Source organism: Acanthisitta chloris, unplaced genomic scaffold (genome assembly GCF_000695815.1).
Source record: "Acanthisitta chloris isolate BGI_N310 unplaced genomic scaffold, ASM69581v1 scaffold33961, whole genome shotgun sequence".
Lineage (NCBI taxonomy): Eukaryota > Metazoa > Chordata > Aves > Passeriformes > Acanthisittidae > Acanthisitta > Acanthisitta chloris.
This window is the reverse complement of record NW_008658351.1, coordinates 55,312-72,943: the sequence shown is the minus strand read 5'-3', so window position 1 is coordinate 72,943 and position 17,632 is coordinate 55,312. Positions and strand designations below refer to the sequence as shown.

The following is a 17,632-nucleotide window of genomic DNA, read 5'->3' as shown; positions in this document are numbered from 1 at the left end:
ATAATTATAAACAAGAATCAAAACCATCAGAGTGATTTGTTCATTTGCCTGAACCAGGGTTCAGTGGAATTACAGACTCCAGTGAAGAGCATCATTTGTTCTGACGTTACAGTGCCTGACAGCCTTATCTTTGTTGCGTTATTTCACGTTTATGGGGTTTTCCTTCCCCTTTTGTACCTAATTTTGATATTTTGAGTTCTTGCTCTGAATGAGAATTATGGTTTATTGATGATTTTGGTAGTAGAATTGAATGAAGTAGATGTTACGTACATGATCTGTAGAAAGACCCCTAGTAAGACCTATAGTAATTGTGTGTTGTGTTTTGCCTGCTGTTGTTTTGAAGCAAGATCCCCCAGTTACCCTGATGAGGTTGCTTTTGGTCAGCCTCACATGGATGTTTTATGAGAACAAATTATTTGATGTTACTGGAGCATTTTAATGCTGTTTTCTTCTGATATATATGTGTATATTAATTGCTAGATTTGACTTATGGCCCACTATTGAAAGTAATGTAATGGTAGTGCACTGCTGATACATGAAATTTTAACTTTGAATCTTCATTCTAATATTCCTTATCATACTTGGGCTTTAAAATTAATGCATAAAATCAAACAACAGAGTATTTGTGGAACTAGGTTTTGCACTTTATATGACCACACAGTGAGAGTCCATAGAGCTGTACTGACTGAAAATTACACACAGAAAATAATCTTTTTGCACTTGTCTGGATCATTGTCAAGTCTTGTCAGTGCAAGAAAGGGATCCAGAATGCAAAGCAGGGCCTGGGACTGTAATATCACTGATCTAGGTCAGCATATGTTGCCGTGGGGTTGTGTTCTCAGGCTGGAAGTGCAAATACCTGTGTATTTTCTGTGAGCTTGCTGCAGGCAAATCATTTACCTCTTTACTTTCATTAGAAATGCTTTAGAACTGTGTTTGTGGCCAGGAAATCAAAGCAAGCAGTTAACATCATGCTGGTATCTATTACCAACCACCTAGTTGCTTGCAGGGCAGCATCCCAGGTAGCCGTGATTCATGGGGCTGGGAAATGGCTGCTTGGCAGGGGACAGGATAAACAGACCTTCAGGAGAGGAGCTGAAGCTGAGCAAAGACTGTAGGTAGGTAGTAGTGGTTGTGTCAGAAACTTTTCTTCAGCTGAGGCACAGCAGGCCACAACTGCTTAGGTAAATGTTTGTTGCCTAAAATCTGTGTCAGTTCACCTGTAATGTGTAATTGTCTTCTGTTGACAAACTATGTATGAGAAATTACAACCAAAATAAATGGACCCATGTGTTGCTTTAAATTTCTGTTGTAACATTTCAAGTGATTAGCTGGTTTATCTCATGATCTCTAAATGTAGACTAGCTTGAAACATCCCATTCATAGTCTGTTTTTCATTGACGCTTTCATCTGAAAGCAGGAAACAATCTGAAAGTAATTGTATTAAGTGTTTCAGCACAAAGATTTTAAAATATAATAGCTTGGCATATTATTCTATCTTCTTACTATTCCTTGGAGGAAATAAAATGGAGTTGCAACTTTCGTCCAGGCAGCTTTTCTACTACATCCTGTTTCCTTCCGCACACTGGAGAAAGCACTGTTTGTCTCCCTTTCCTCCACTTCCAGTGAAAAAATCCCAGTCTTCATGTTGTAGCACTCACTCTTGTGAACACCAGTGTTCTGTTAGCTTTTCATATGTTGATACAGGATTTGGGTTGTTTAGGCAAATGTACATTTTGCCCTCCACATCAAAGGAAAGCATTGGGAAGAGCAGAAGAATATGCACAGCTACAAAGATCAGTGGCCCCGCACAACTTTCCTGGGCATTTACCCTGACTGCTTGGAGTGCCTGAAGGGTGGCGTGTTACCTGCCTGAGAGAGCTGTGAAGTGCTTACTGGAAGGCTGACATTTCTGCTTTTCTCCCACTGAAAGGCAGACTTGCAATCCCCCTTTCTCTAAGGAAAGCTGACCCTTGAAAAGGCTTGGCATGAAAAGGATTAACTCCGTGGAAACTTTGTTTGGAAATGTTAGGAGACTGCTATGTATATATGCTGGCAATCTCTGTAAGAGACAAATTATTTTCCCACCCTCTCAAGCACTTGGTAGTTTATCTGTTGTTTATATTAAAGATTGATCGTGGTTATATATTCCTGATTCAGAGTTCTCATTAATCACCCTATGCCACATAAGAGACTGGAGAAGAAGAATGAGGGTTACTGGAAAGCAGAAATGTGATCCCTGGCCCTGCTTTTAATATGACTTACCCTGACATTAGCTTTGCTCCTATGAATTACTGTGTTTGTGTAAACCTCTTTTCTCTCTCTTTTTTTTTTTTTTCATGTTTGGTATGTCTGTTTTTCTCAGGGCTATTCAGAAATAGATACTTACTACAATGATTTTGAGAATGCTTCATGCCACTTGCCATGTTACTATTTCAAGAGGTCCCTGCTCCCCCCAGCATGTCCACCCCCTCGTTTGCTTGCTCTTGCTTCCTCTCCCAGCCCCTGCAGTCATTTCCTCCCTCAGAGCTGATCCACGAAGGCAATTGTTTCAGCCTGTGCAAAATGAAGAAGAGGTGGAAAAGGACTGGTGGGGTGAGGACAAATGCACAAAGCCTGGGACTTCCTAAAACACATCGGCTGCCAGCAGAAAGATAGATTCTGCCACAGCAACAGAGCAGATCTATACTTCCTCCTTCTTGACTCTGCTAAAGGTTTCCAGCCCTGAATTGTTCAATCAGCTGCTTGTGGTACCTTCTCCTCCTAAGCATGAGAGGCAAAACTGCTGGCAAGAGGGAAAGAAAAGGGAATTTACTAGCTTTTGCAAGTAGATTAGGGTTATGAGAACACGTTGCCAGCAGTGCTTGGAATCAGATCCAGAAGCCTCTGTAGCAAGCTCTTTTCCCACCCTGACTTCTCTGCCTGGAATTCCCTGCACATCTTCCAGAGACTTACATTGAACCCAACTCTTTAGTGTGTTCTGGTAGGAAATCGTTACATTGGCAAATTTTCAGCCAACAGGAGATTTTTCATCCCTTGAATTTTTTATTTGCTGTGTGCTTGTGTTTGTCTAATTAAAGAAATTATTTGAATTTTAAAATAAGCAATTGAAATAATTGCTATTTGACAAATCAGAACAAATTAGCTCTGGAGAGTCTGATATTTAATACAGATTATCTTCTCTTTTTTTGTAGCTCTACTAAAAATGTTTTGTCAGGTGCATCCTAATTCTCCACAGATTTTTCTCTTAAATTGTGTTACATTCACGTTTCACTTCTTTGGTGCAAAATCACATTGTTGAATTCACTAATTAACAGCATATTCTACACTGAGACATGACTCTAATTGCTGATTTGTGTTTGTAATCAGACATCCTCTTCGCAAAAACAAGAGATGACCAGACATTCTGCAAACCTAGGAGAATTTAAGTCCATTAGTTGTGGTGAAAGCAGAACTTTAATAAAACCAAAGGAGAAGGAACAATATAGGAAATTCTTATATTTGTAAGAATTTGCAAACATTTTAAATATAATTGCACAGAAATGGGTGATTTTAGAGGACTAGGTATTTTTAAAATACTTTGATTCCAACTAATTTAGATTTCTTGGGGTTCCCTCCACATGTGACTACTTTTGATGACATATTGTACATATCAAGAATAAGAGAATTTATTTCTGAGTTGGGAATAGGTTTTTAATCAGACTCAGTAATGTAAATAGACCTCTATTTGAAAGTTCATTCAAAACTGAGTACTGGTGTATATATAAGTGCACTGTATGCTAAAGTAGAAATATCTCCTAGTGTTTAACCAAAAGCATGTTTAATGTGTGGTTTTGTTTTGTTTTCTTAATGTTTAACAGTAACTGAAGCTGGCTTTGGTGCTGACATTGGGATGGAGAAATTCTTCAACATCAAATGCAGAGCCTCTGGCTTGGTTCCCAGTGTGGTTGTACTCGTTGCCACAGTGAGGGCTTTGAAGATGCATGGAGGTGGGCCAAATGTAAGTTTTTGCACCTTTCTTGGAAAATAAAATTGTTGCTAATATTTGAAATAAGTAAAATATCTTGATTCAAGAGATATTGGGGGTAGCCTATAGGGCAGTATTTAGATAACCCTTCTGAGGTACCTCATTATGTAGATGTTAGCTCGAAAATTAGTGCAGGAAAGGCACAAACGAAAGAAGAGGTATGAAAGAGCTCTAAAGAAGTACTATATCTTGCTGAGGGAGGGAAGTTTGTTTGCAAGAAAAAAAAGCTGTAAGAGATATATGTATTCTTTTCCCTTCCTTTTGAAATAAGATCACTGAAGTAGTCACAGACTGGGAAATTTGGCAGCTGAGGAGGAATGGCAAGAGTTTGGGCTGCAGTATGTGAGTGGAAATAAAGAACATTGTTGGTGAAGGTTTTGAGATTTCTTTCACTGCAGTAATGGGTACCCCTTCTGTGCTTTTATTTTGCTCAGATTAATTCCTTCAGAGATGCTGAAGTTCTGCAAGTGTTTTCCTGGTGTACCAAAAGTCACCAGTGTATCATTTTTTGCTATTTAAGCCACAAAATGCACTTGTACAGATTGCAGATTGTAGTAGTGCTCCTCGGTCATGCAATCAGATCAGACTCTGCTGGCCATGTAGACAGACACTTAACTCCTAGAAGCACTTTCATCTGCCCAGCAGCATGCTAGAGAGTGATACTGCCAGGGAAACAGCCTGGGTGAAAATACCAGAACTGTTTCCACAGCCACAGAAATTTGGAATGCATAGTCTTCCTTACAGCTAATCATCTCTGAGTTAAAGCTGAGCTGTCCTTTTTCAGTCTTTCAGGTTGATAATTGTAACTTCCTATCATTTTAGTCCACTTCTACTGCATGTTTTCTTTATTTTTTTAATTATATCCCTCCATGCCTATCAAGGTAGGTATATTGTCACATGTTATCATTCAATCTAGCAAAAATCAGACTTAAATATGTCTTAATAAGTGTCTCCATTTCTATCTGACCTGTTCCTTTAGAAGATTAAAGCTTTTGTTTATAAATGTGATGCATTCATCATGGAGGCATGTAGATAACTTTTACTGGGAGATTAACTGTAAAATGGACCAATGCTAGAGACAAAAGTAAATCCAGTTCATGGTCCTTGGAGACTTAATACACTACCCCAGTACCCTGGTGATTCTCTTTGCATGTATACCTTTGTGCTTTCCAGCAACGTAAATTACTTGCTTGCAGTTCTTTGCCATGGGCAGTAGTTATAGGACACTCAAAGATGTTGTTCCTCTTCTAGTCATCTGTGCTGCTGTTATTTCTTCAGCCAGCTGTTGGAGGTTCTGTCCATTGACTATGCACTGCTTGTGTGTTGTAACAGCATGTAGAATGAGATGCAATTACCTCCCCTCTAATAGGTCTTTTGCAACTACTTGCTGAGTAAACTACCTGTGTCTTGCTTATAGAAAGTAAGCCAAAGTGCACATCAGATCATTTTAGGTTATGACAAGTGCCAGCTTGTGATGATTTCGATTGTTTATTATCCCAGGTGACTGCTGGTGCCCCCTTGAAGAATGAATACATGGAAGAGGTAAGAAGAACTTTTACAAAACTTCAGGAGAAGTTTTTGTTTAAAGGAACAAAATAATGTGGTGGAGAATCAGAACTTCTCATTCCTCTGGCTGCATAGTGTGCAGCCTCAGGTTTGACAGTACCATGCTCTACTGCTGACATTCAGTGAACATCTTTAAGAGGCATTACCAACAAGTAAAGTCATCTCATCTTCCCTCAGTCCCTGTGTGCTATCCCTCTAGCATGTGTTTTGTGTGTGGCTGCATGATGGATTGTAGTGAGACACTGAACTAGCTGAAAAATAACCTTTTCTCAATAGTTTTTCCAGGACCACTAAGTTTTCAGTCTGATCAGCATACAGGCATTTATAGAAGCACAAGAGCAGAGTGGTGCAGGGGTCCAAGACACTCCCAGAAATTAATTATAGCATGACCTGTTCATTAAACAAGTTTAATCTGTTTGTGCTTCACATTTGGGGGTTGGATGTCACTCTTCAAACAAGAGTGAATTCTACTGTTGTTTTTTTTTCTTCACTGTAAAGAAATTCTGGCCTTCTGCTTGTATGAGGCTAAGGATATGTGTTATGTTGCAATTAAGACAAGGCCTACGAAGTGTGAGGTAAAAGAGTAAATAAGAAAATCCTGTAATGTGCTTTTATTTGGGATTTGTATGTATATATAGTTTTAACTGCACATCTAATACATCTGTATGTCAAACCCCACCCCACTACTGTTGTTTATAAACTTGACAAACAGGAGACTAATAGCCTTTTCACAGTCATGACAAGCAACCAGTCAGCAGCAGCACTGTCTTCTTGTGTCCCAGAAGAGAACAATGGATTCATGCACAAATTTTGGACACTGCTTAGTTACTTAAATATGTCGGTTGCTTATTTATTGATATCAGAATTAATAAGTGCCAAAATACTTTTGTCTGGAAGCATTTTACTCGCCTGCAACTGTCATGATCAGCACTGTTTATGTTCAGTTTAATTTATGGAAAAATCTTTGGCTGGAGAAGACTTGATGTATCTTACCATTTCCATTAATTTTTATTTAATTGCACAGAACCTCCAGCTGGTAGCTGATGGCTGTTGTAATCTACAGAAACAGATTCAAATTACTCAGCTGTTTGGAGTTCCTGTTGTGGTTGCTCTAAACGTCTTCAAGTAAGTCAATTCTTTCATTACTCTTGTGAGTAAATACACAGTTCAAATTTCTCCCTTTTCTTGGTTTTTAAATTAATTTGATTTGGCATGAAGAAGAGAAATTATTAAAGATTTTCCTTATTTTCATAATTAATATAAAGACCTTTAATTGCTTAGTTTGTTCTGAAGGTTATGAAACCAATAAAAGAGTATATGCTATTATGGATCTGATAATCTGCCTTGTTAATTAGCCATATCAATTACGAAAGTGTTCTTGAAACATCTAAATACATATGTTGTAAACAAATGCATTATATATATGGCACAATTTCTATATAGACTGCTGATGATAGAATAAGGCTAAGTTTATAAGTTTATAAAAGAGAGCTTATTAAACAAAATAATGAGATGTAACTGTTTGGTTGGTAGAACTGACACTCCTGCTGAGATTGATCTGGTGTGTAAGATTGCAAAGCAGTCTGGAGCATTTGATGCTGTACCCTGCAATCACTGGTCGGCTGGTGGTAGAGGAGCAGTAAAATTAGCTCAAGCTGTAGAAAAGGCTGCCAATCAGAAAAACAATTTCAAATATCTCTACAGCTTGGAGGTAAGATTTATTTTTAAAAGTTTTTTTGTTGTAATTAATGAATGCTGCATCAGTGTTGGAGAAAGACTTGGGAGTGACAGTGGATGAGAAGCTCACCATAAGCTGGCAATGTGCACTAGCAGCCCAGAAAACCAATCAAATCCTGGGCTGCATCGAAAGGAGTGTGGCCAGCAGGTCAAAAGAGGTGATTCTTCCCCTCTGCTCTTGTGAGACCCCACCTGGAACACGGCATGCAGTTCTGGTGCCCTCAACATAGGAATGACATGGAACTGTTGCAGCAAGTCCAGAGGAGGCCACAAAGTTGATAAGAAGACTGGAGCATCTGCCCTATGAAGACAGGCTGAGGAAGTTGGGGCTGTTCAGCCTGGAGAAGAGAAGGATGTGTGGAGACATAGTAGCCTTTGAGTATCTGAAGGGCCTACAGGAGAGTCAGAGAGGGACTCTTTGTTAGGAACTGCAGTGATAGAACAAGGGGTAATAGGTTCAAACTGAAGGAGGGGAAGTTTAGGTTAGATATTAGAAAAAAGTTTTTTACTGTAATGGTGGTGAGACATCGAAACAGGTTGCCCAGGGAACTGGCAGCTGCCCTGACCCTGGTGGCGTTCAAGACCAGGCTGGATGAGGCCTTGAGCAACCTGATCTATTGAGGAGGAGTCCCTGCCCATGGTAGGGAGGGTTGGGACTAGATGATCTGTAAGGTCCATTCCAACCCTTAAATTCTATGATTCTATGACAAGGCAATAAGTAAGCTCAGCTTTCAGGAACTCTGACTTCCTGTCAGTAAAGAAAAACCTGTTGCACTACATCTCACCTCTGAAGACTTTCCTCCTTACTGGAGACCCTGAGGTTCATGGCTTATTCCAGCTGCTGTCACTCAGACCTTTCCTCCTGCTCTTTAGTCTCAAACATGCACATCTAAAGCAGAGAGCACACCCACACAGAAGGCGTTCAAAAATCAGATTTAATGTGAGAATAGAGGGACAGACTGTGGTCCTCAAGCACAGAGCTTAGTTAGTCAGACTACTGACCAGACATCTTTGTATCCAACTGGCCCTTTCTTCCTCTTTCACTCATTTTTTTCCCATGCTTTTTCCTCTTTAATCCACTTTGATTACTCTGTTCCTCCATCTTTGGTCCTTCCACTAAACAATTTTTAGACATTCCCACAGTCCTCTTTGAAGATCCCATCTTAAGGTTTACACTGTCCCAAAATGCCTTTCTTCATACATCCCATAGTGTCCTGTACTGCTGTAGGAAATCACCTCATTTCATTTGCAATTTTCTCATGAAAGAGTTTCCCTATTGACTCAACTTGGTGCATTTCACACCAAGGACTATGAGCTCATCTTCCCCTTGGATAGTGGTAGGAAGTGCACTTCAGTTTTCACTGTTTAGGGTTTTCCACTGATAACATTACTAGGGTTCCTCCACCTATCATTGTTTCTCTGATCCTTGCGGGGGCTTTGTGTCTAATTTGTTTAGCAATTAGATAACCTAACAAGGGATAGTATGGTCCAAGTTTCAATCCTATACCTGCCAGAGACAGTGACTCTTCTTCTGTGTCTTGGAGACTTTTACCTTGCAGTTATCTGCAAGGTAACATCACAGTATTGTGAGCAGTCAAGTGGAGCAGCTTGCAAAGAAAGGCTGCTTGGGCCCCTGAAAGCACTCTGCTCGAGTACCACCATGCTGGCAGAATGTTGAAAGCACATATTGCCATATTTTCAGGACTTCCTGACTATCCAAATGTGTGTAGGTTCAAATCTGGGCAGCCAAACATACTTCTATGGTTCTAAGGAAGCCCTTGTCAAATTTCAGATCCTGTGCCTCAGTTGACCATCCCACTTAAGTTTCTTAGAAAGTGTTTGAATGCTGTTTTTTAACAACAGAACCTCAGCTTCATTCTTTTAAATGGCTGAAAGTTTCTGTTTTGATTCTTCTCTCCAGAAAAAAGTTCAGCTGGAGGTAGATATGCCCTACGGTTGCCTTTTGCTCTCTTCTCTCTAATATGTCCACTGTATCCATTGCGCCTTTTTTATTTCTTCTTTCCACCTCCCCCACTGTTTCTCAAAATGTCAGTAATCCAGCCAACTCCTGTCAATATTAACCACTGCCTTGACAGAATAGATGGAAATATGTTGGGAATATTAGTGGTGCAGCATCTCTTCAAAGCATTTTACCCATGCAGCACTTTTATAGCTAAAAAATGGAAAATGTATCTGACTTTCTAAGTTTGTCTCTACTGAGATGCTCTGAAAACTGGAGCTATCATCTTATGGGCTTGCATAATAAAATGGGGGAAAAATATTTTAGAAATATGTGTAATAGTTTCCCCATAGGACACTTGTGTTACTGGGCTAGCACATTAGCATTGGACAGGTCCTATACTTAATCTTTGATGTTACTATATATTATGTAGCTTGCAATCTTGTGGTAAGAATGAGTGGAAAGGATTGGTAGGGGTGGACTCTGCTGCTAAAGAAAATGAGATTGATTTCTGCTTTAATGTCTTTCCCAGACACATCGTTTTGTGCTGTGTTGCATAAGAAGCACAGCCTTAAGCACAAAGGGAATGAATCAGATCTTTACATCAACTTAATATCCTGTAACTTAACACAAGTATTATAAGCCTCAAAAATATGTTGAAGGGATTTTATAAAAACATATAAAAAAATTTAAATACTGTAAAAAGTAAATTCAGGCCAACAAAAACAGTAAAGTTCAGGCTTCTGTTTCATTCTTACTCTGAAAAGGATGGGGTCTGGAGCAGTTGGAAGTAGGAGAGTGAAACAGCAATGCTGTCACTTGTACAGTATGTAGGTCAATTGGTTACTAGGTTCACAGAGAAGTGAAGGAAAAGCCACCTCTCCCAAATGAGCCTGCCTAGATATTAATCAAGATCATATTCGATTTTTGTTGCAACAATTTTGAAATCTGATTTCTACTTTTCAAAGGGGTGAATTTAAGAAAGAGAAGCGGTAGTAAAATGGGATTCAAACAGATGATTTTCCCCTACAATGTGCCTAAAGGGGATGTAAGTGAAAACTCCATTCATCGTCTGACTGCCAGATTTGTCCAGTTACTTAAATGCCATTAAGTCCTGGTTGCCTCAAGTTTGAGAAGATTTTCTGTGGTTATTTTTTTTCCTCTTTTGACCCTTTGGAAGGTCAAAGAGAGGAAATATTCTGCATAAAACCACTGCCACTTCATTTGCATTTCTGTCTGTCTATATGAGATTACTCTTTCCTTTACTCCATGCCTCCACTAAATTATCTGGTGTCTATGCACCTTGTTTTCCTCAGTCTGGAAAATGTCATCAGAATTTGCTTCCAAAACTGGCTATAATTAGAACAAGTTCCAACAGCACAGATCTGTAGCCGTAACAGGTTCATTCAATAGTTTGAAGTTTTGTTAGAAAGCATTACCCTGGGGATTTACAAGCAAAACTTAAACCCCCTATATGTAAAACTAATTTAGGTCTTTTTTGCTAGTTAGAATAAATTTTGCAGTAAACTACATTATTAGTACACAGTCAGACATCTAATTAGAGGATAGTCCAGGCCAAGTGGGATCTCTTTGGTTTGCATTTCTGTAGTGTTTTATGTAATTTCCAAATGTATATCTGAAAATAATGGCTTCCTTGAAAGGTATTTACAATATGTATAATGTGAGAAGAACAGGAAAGTATTTTCTAGATCTGTCAAATCCTGATAAAAAGTTGAGGATTGGCTATTTTTTTACTGAATCACAAGGTATGTTTATACATTTATACCGTCTTGTCTGGGGATACCTGAGCATGTGCTGAATGAGCAATACATTGGATTACAGTGGACAATACACTGAATACAGTGGACACAACACAGTCGTATCAGTTCGGGACTTGGGTTCTGCTAAGCTGTCCTGTTCAGTACCATAGCAAGCTAGTCTAATTAGAAGACTGTGGTAATTGTATTCTTTGAAGCATCTATTTTGGTCTGTTTACACTTCCTTGGGTGTCACTCCATGACACACTGTTCTGTAGTCTCACTTTTGGGAGCCTTTCAGGTTCTCTGTATTTAAGCAGACAAACTTTTGGTTTTATCCTAGTAGCTGATGCTTGTAGTTTGTTGGGGTTTTTTAGTCTTGATTCTAGCAAGGGTTTGTTTGACATTTGATATTAGATGAACAAATATTTTTTGGACTTGAAATGAAAACAGAATAGCTGATAGATGGTGTCATGAGTGCTTATGTGTGCCAGTGTCATTTCATGGATCAAGTAAAAGGAATGACCTTTGACAAGTAAAGACAGCACCATTGCCACTGTAAAAGTGTAGGAAAAAGACATAAACAGATACAGTGTACCATGAAATGTGTACAGTATTAGGAATTGCACAGGGTGTGGGGGTGGTTCAGGAGCAAGGATGACTTTTCATATGATAGGCTTCAGAGTTTATAACATAGTTTAAAAGATTATCAGAAGTAATCAAAAGAAATACTACAGTATCATGTGGTTTTTAGTATGGATTTTTGCCCCCCTGCACAAAACCCTCTCAATTTACTTTCGAGTTGGTTTCTTGCAGTGTATTTCTCTTCAGTGTTTGAAGGATGGGTTTATTTTAAAGGCTTCCTGAACTCTCTATGAAATAATCTGTGGTGGTTTTTTTAATATATGTTCTTGCTACATATGGAAAATATTAAAATATCAACCCTCTTATCACTGTTGACTTCCCTTCTGGGTTCACTTTTCTTGAAGTATGGGTCTTTAAGTTGCAGCAGAAAGCTATTACTCAAAGTTGACTGACCCATTAAAAGTCAGTTTAGATAACTAGGGGGAGGAAAGAAGATGGAAACAAACGCTTCCCATTCCCAAATTTCTCTGACTTCAGTGTCAGTTGTTGGCCAGGGTAAGGGGGGAAGCTCTATTCCCCAGTAATGCATGCCTCTTGAGTAACCTGCTGCCTTTCACTATCCTGGTCTCCTCTCTTCTCCTGTGGTGAACTCTCCCATGACTTACAGCAGCCCTCCTCAACCTGGGGGAGGAAACACAGGTCTGAAAGAAGGCAAGCATGAGGTTTTTAAGAGGTACATCGCCTGTTCCTGCAGGCAGCTGGAGCACCATGGGCTATCGCTCAGGAGATAGGAGGGAGAAGGACAGGCGTATGGAATGAGACCAGGTCAGCATATCTGGCTGATCAGCAAGTTAACATTTTCCCCTTAAAAGACTGACATGGCAACCTGGCAAATATAATTGAAGAGCCTCAAATCACCTGATTTATCCTGCACTGGAAAATTGAATTGAATGGGTGTAAAGGTCACAAACAGGAGGGAGGAGAGTGGGTTATTCCAGTCTTCCAAGTTTGGCAGAGGACACCTGTTTTGACAGAGCTTTGTCTTTAGGTAATATCATGACAAATGAAAATATTTCCAGGTTATACTGTAAAAGTTGATATTCTGGCTGAGTGCAGTGCATTGCCTGGTCAGCCTACAGAACAAAGGCAAACTTTCTCAGCTTGGGGCCATTCACTGGGAATGAGGTTGAGTAGCAGCACTTCTCAGAGAGGCATTCAAGCAGTTGCAGCCTCAGCACTGGTATTTTTTTCCCCTGCTGAGAGCATAGTAATAACTTGGGCAAATCTGGAGCATCTGAGCCCACAGTTTTGGCTGCCACTGCCTCCGTTGTGCTGTGGCAGTTTGGTGTGGGCTGTTGCTTGTCTCATTTCTTCCAGTCTTCGCTTCAGCTGTCACAGACAATGGGTCACTTGGAGGGGTCTAAGGATAGCATCAAAACAGAGAAAATTCTGCCAGCAGTGGTTCTCTGTGTGTTATTTTCTCTTCCACCCACTGGCCGTGGTCTCCAATAACAAGAATTAGATGTGAATAATGAAGTAGGAAGAGCCCAGTCAGTGGAGGAGAAGGCTCCTTGGTGCATGTACTAGAGAAAGGGAGTGGCTTGAAGAGGAAGGCACAGTCGAGAAGGGCTCATGGGCCTGGGTTTGAGGATGCTGACCTCCAGGGGAATAACCTAAGCCAGACTGTTTCTCTTCATTTGTGAACTTGTCATCTTTTCAATCCCAGTGATTGAATGGGAGGCACAGCAGTTGTGGGTGTCAGGGGTATTTTCTGTTTCCTACACTAATACCACAAAGCCATCATTGATCCTGTATCTGCTGTCACATCAGCCCAACATACCTCTGCTCCTTTGCCTTGGAGGCAAATAACTGCCATGCTGTTCTCTCTACTGCATAGAGCTCAGTCATGTGTGGACCTAGTGCTTGTGTAGGTATAAATAAAGTTATATATGCTCCTCACTGAAACTTTTCATAATAAATGATCGAGATAATTTCTCATCTTGAAATGCTGGCTGTGCTGCCCTCCAGGGTATGCTAGTCTTTAAACTATTTCCCCACTCCCCTCTGCTGCTAGTAAGACATCTAGCAGTGAAGCCCCATTAAAGAGGAATTCCATAGGGCTGTACCACCCACTCCTCTCACTCCCATCAAAGAGATTTTGGTGGGGTCTGGACACTTCTTTCACTGAATTGGGTATCCTAGGGTTGGAAGCTATCTTTCTTCCACTCCATCTCTTTTTCTGTGGATGTAGGCTCAGATGGCACTGCCCTTTTATGTTTGTTTTCATTATTTCCCTATTCTTCGTGTGAAGAAATTTTCTTAGGCACAGCTGGGATTTCAAAGTTGGGGAAATGGAAAATAAATCTCTAAGGCCACAGGCTTAGGTGTTGATTCACAAACTGTTTAACTTGACTGAATATGCTTTTCCACAAATTTAGAAACAAACTCTTGTCCTGTGCCAGCAAAGGAAGAGGAGTGCTAAAGACTTGGAAATCCTTTTGTCAGCCACAGATCTTCTGGAACCAGAATATACAGATACTTTAATAAATGTGGTTTTATTTTATCCAGGGAAAAAGCTAGAAGTAAGAGTTTGAATGTGCAGAGTCAGCTATTGTTTTAGCACTGCACTCTGTCACCCCACACAGCACCTTCAGCCATACTCCCATCATGTTTTCATTTGGCAGCCTTCCCAATAAGAGGAACGAGTGATGTCTGCATACTGTTTCACTTAGCCAACCAGCAATTCTTTTTTATTGCTTTCAGTGAATGCATAAGTTAAAATAAAATTTTAAAAGTGCCACTTCTTTCAATTTTGGATTATTTTAAGAATTTCTGTTAAAACACAAGCAGCTTAGTAACAATAAGCCCAGTGGTTGTCACCTTATAATAAACTGGTGATCTCATAATTAAAAACACGCAGAGACTAAAGTGAATGTTTAAAGAACTTGAAGTATTAAATGTGCAAGTTATAAGTGAATAGTGCTTTTTTGCATATTCTCTGGTGAAACATATGGGTTTTTTTCAGCAGAATATGAAGTTTTGTCAGAGAATAAAGTAGTTTTAAATATTTATGTTGTATAGTCATGAAGGGATCATTTCAGACAGTGCTGGTGGGCATTCACTTATGGTATTCAATTTAAACTAGGTGACACCAGTGCTTCTCATAGTAGTGTGGCTTAGCTGCAACCTAGTGGAATAAACTTACTCCTGTTGTCTCTGGCTTTTCAGAGACGTTTTCTGTTGGACTCTTGGTGAGGAAATCAGGAGGAATGTTTAAAAGCAGAAGAAATTAAGGAAGAAGGGAACAGGGATTGTTTTCAGCAGTCTCAGAGGTTGGCTATGGAGAGTTAAAAAGATTCACTCATTTCTCTAGTAGCCAAAGAGTTTAAGAAGTCAGATGTCCAAATTAGGATGCAAAAGATGAGAATCTCGAGCATAGTTCCAGACTAGATCCCTGGTAATTTGCATGTTTCACGTCACTTGTACTCATTTTTGGCAACAAGACTGATTTCAGGAATCCCAGCCAAGCTGTATGTCCCTGCCCCAACTCACTGTTTCTGCTGGTACCTTTCAGTGATCAGATTTGAACAGTTTGAGCAATTCTTCCTCTAGAGAGAGCATTTAAGCCATCTCTGCTGTATACTGGCTTTGCCTTTATGGTACACTGGATGTCAGAACTGATAGGAGTTGCAATAGGTTTCTTTCCCTGTGTTATGCTTTAGCCTGGATCACTTTCTCTGGTATGTGCAGCTGCACAAACAGCAGTGCTGCCCTCTCAGCTGCACTGGCACGTGGGTGAGTGTGAGCAGCAGAGGAAAGGAGTACGAAGGAGGGTCTGTTGAAGCTGGTCTGCTGTCCATGGAATTCCTCATCAAGCCCTATGTGGAAAAATGATAATCTGCAGTCTGCTGTTACAGCTGAAGGAAGAGATGAAGAGTGAAGGAAGTGTCAGGAAGGGCTAGCAGAAATGAAACACTATTAAATTATATTTTGGTTCAAACCTTGTTGTTGATAGTATTGGAAGAAAGAAGATTGTATCGTAAACGGCACCAATTTGCACTAACATCATGTCTTGCAAGTGAGATGGACTGGAAGTAGCAGTATGGCTGGATGACAACAGTGGTATGATTTCATCTTAGATAATCAATTCTGTCTGGGAAATTACAGGCTCTTCTCTTTATCAGGGTTGATTTCATAGTTTAATCGTTCTCTATCAAGTAATGAAATGTACAGCTGCACAGATACTGCTTTTGTGAAAGCTGTTTGTGCACTTCTGCTGTAGCACTTGTTATGCTTTAGCCGAGGAGATAATCCTGTTTATGGTGTGGGTGCTTGGCAGCCTCAACAAGCACATGTGTTTGTGCTTGACTTAGAAGAAGCATATGGCTTTGGTAGCTCTAAATGTGTGAGATTTCAGAAATGCACGTTGTCTCCAGCAGGGCTGGGGGGATTGGTTGTTTCTGAGAGAAACCTCAAAACTGCTGAATTGTCAGCAGATACACCGTGTGGTCCTGTAGCACCTTCTCATGTTCAGTGTAAATTTACATTGAGTATTTTATGTTATCATTTTCTCAAGAAGCTAAAATTGAATTTGGAATAAGTTTTCTGACACTGTCATAATTCCTTCAGCCTTAGTACTAATGTGTAATTGCATATCTATGAAAGTCAGGTTTTATCTAAATCCATACTGTCTGTTGTCTATCTGTCACCCATTCTTCACCTAAATGTTCTTAGTTGTGTAACAGTCACAACCTTATATAAGAAAATGAGAAAACTAACATCTTTTATTGCTGATCCTAAATCTTTCATGCTTTTGACACTCTGGACATTTGATAAATTTCATTCTCACCCTAGCTGTCCAGGTAGCAGAGGTGCTGTGAACCAAGTTGCTGTTCATGTGGGTACATCGACACTCACTGTTCAGATGAGATTTTTTCATCCTCCTTTCATTAAGACTCTTTTAGTGATGCCCTGCAAATAGTTGCATCAGCGTAGCTAAGGGTGCTGCACTGGAGTTTGTGAGTGGGAATGAACTGGTTCAGGAATTTCCTAGGCCATTGTAGAAAATACTCAGACAAAACACGTGAGAGATGTGAAATTACTTTTTTTATAAGTATCTGAGATACGAGGTTTCTGCTGGCAGATATTTAACCAAGTTATATAAGGTACAAATAGGTAGCTCACGTGATTTTTATTTTTTTTTCTAGATGAGTCTAGTATCAACTGGAGCAAAAATTCAGCTTAAAATCCCTTAATGATTTAGCTACTTGTGCAACATGTCTATTTGACTTCAGCAAAACACGTTTTCATGTGAATTAGCAATGTGAAGCTTTACTACATGTGGTGGATGCCTTTGCCCATCAGTGAGAGTATTCTGATAATGAAGTGCTGAATAATCAACAGTTTTGTTGAAAACCTAAAGCTAAACTTGCCTTTAAAGACTACCTGAGGAAAAAGTAAGGATTATTCATACAAGTGACTTGTAAACATCAGTGCTTCTGCTATGGTATATATGTAAGATATACCATAGCAGAATTAGTAGAACTTTTTTTCTGACAAATACCATTGTGTTACTTTAAAGCAAAATGAATTTTTGTTTCTCATGTAAAGCAATAGGTGTTTTCTCTTTGGAATACACTTCTTCAAATTAAAATGAAGTTTCCCAGAAGCGTTGCTTGATAACTGAAACACAGAAAACTTTTTAGCTTGAAATGTCCCATAGCAGTGTGATTCTAAATTGATAATCCCTTAAAAGTCCCACTAAATACTAGGACTTTAAAGCAAAATGAATTTTTGTTTCTCATGTAAAGCAATAGGTGTTTTCTCTTTGGAATACACTTCTTCAAATTAAAATGAAGTTTCCCAGAAGCGTTGCTTGATAACTGAAACACAGAAAACTTTTTAGCTTGAAATGTCCCATAGCAGTGTGATTCTAAATTGATAATCCCTTAAAAGTCCCACTAAATACTAGGAAACAGGCAGGTCCTTAGTGTAGTGTAC

At 39.5% G+C, this 17,632-nt stretch overlaps 1 protein-coding gene across 1 annotated transcript in view; it reads left to right on the top strand.

The window, feature by feature from the left end:
• Positions 1–1,035: 1,035 nt before the first annotated feature.
• The window catches only part of LOC103812057 (monofunctional C1-tetrahydrofolate synthase, mitochondrial-like), a 61,064-nt gene continuing 44,467 nt past the window's right edge, over positions 1,036–17,632 (top strand). Inside the window, exons 1-5 of the mRNA XM_009085062.1 lie at positions 1,036–1,114; positions 3,861–4,000; positions 5,528–5,569; positions 6,618–6,718; positions 7,127–7,304. Coding sequence (XP_009083310.1) covers positions 1,036–1,114; positions 3,861–4,000; positions 5,528–5,569; positions 6,618–6,718; positions 7,127–7,304 — 540 coding nt within the window. The remainder of the gene's footprint in view (positions 1,115–3,860; positions 4,001–5,527; positions 5,570–6,617; positions 6,719–7,126; positions 7,305–17,632) is intronic.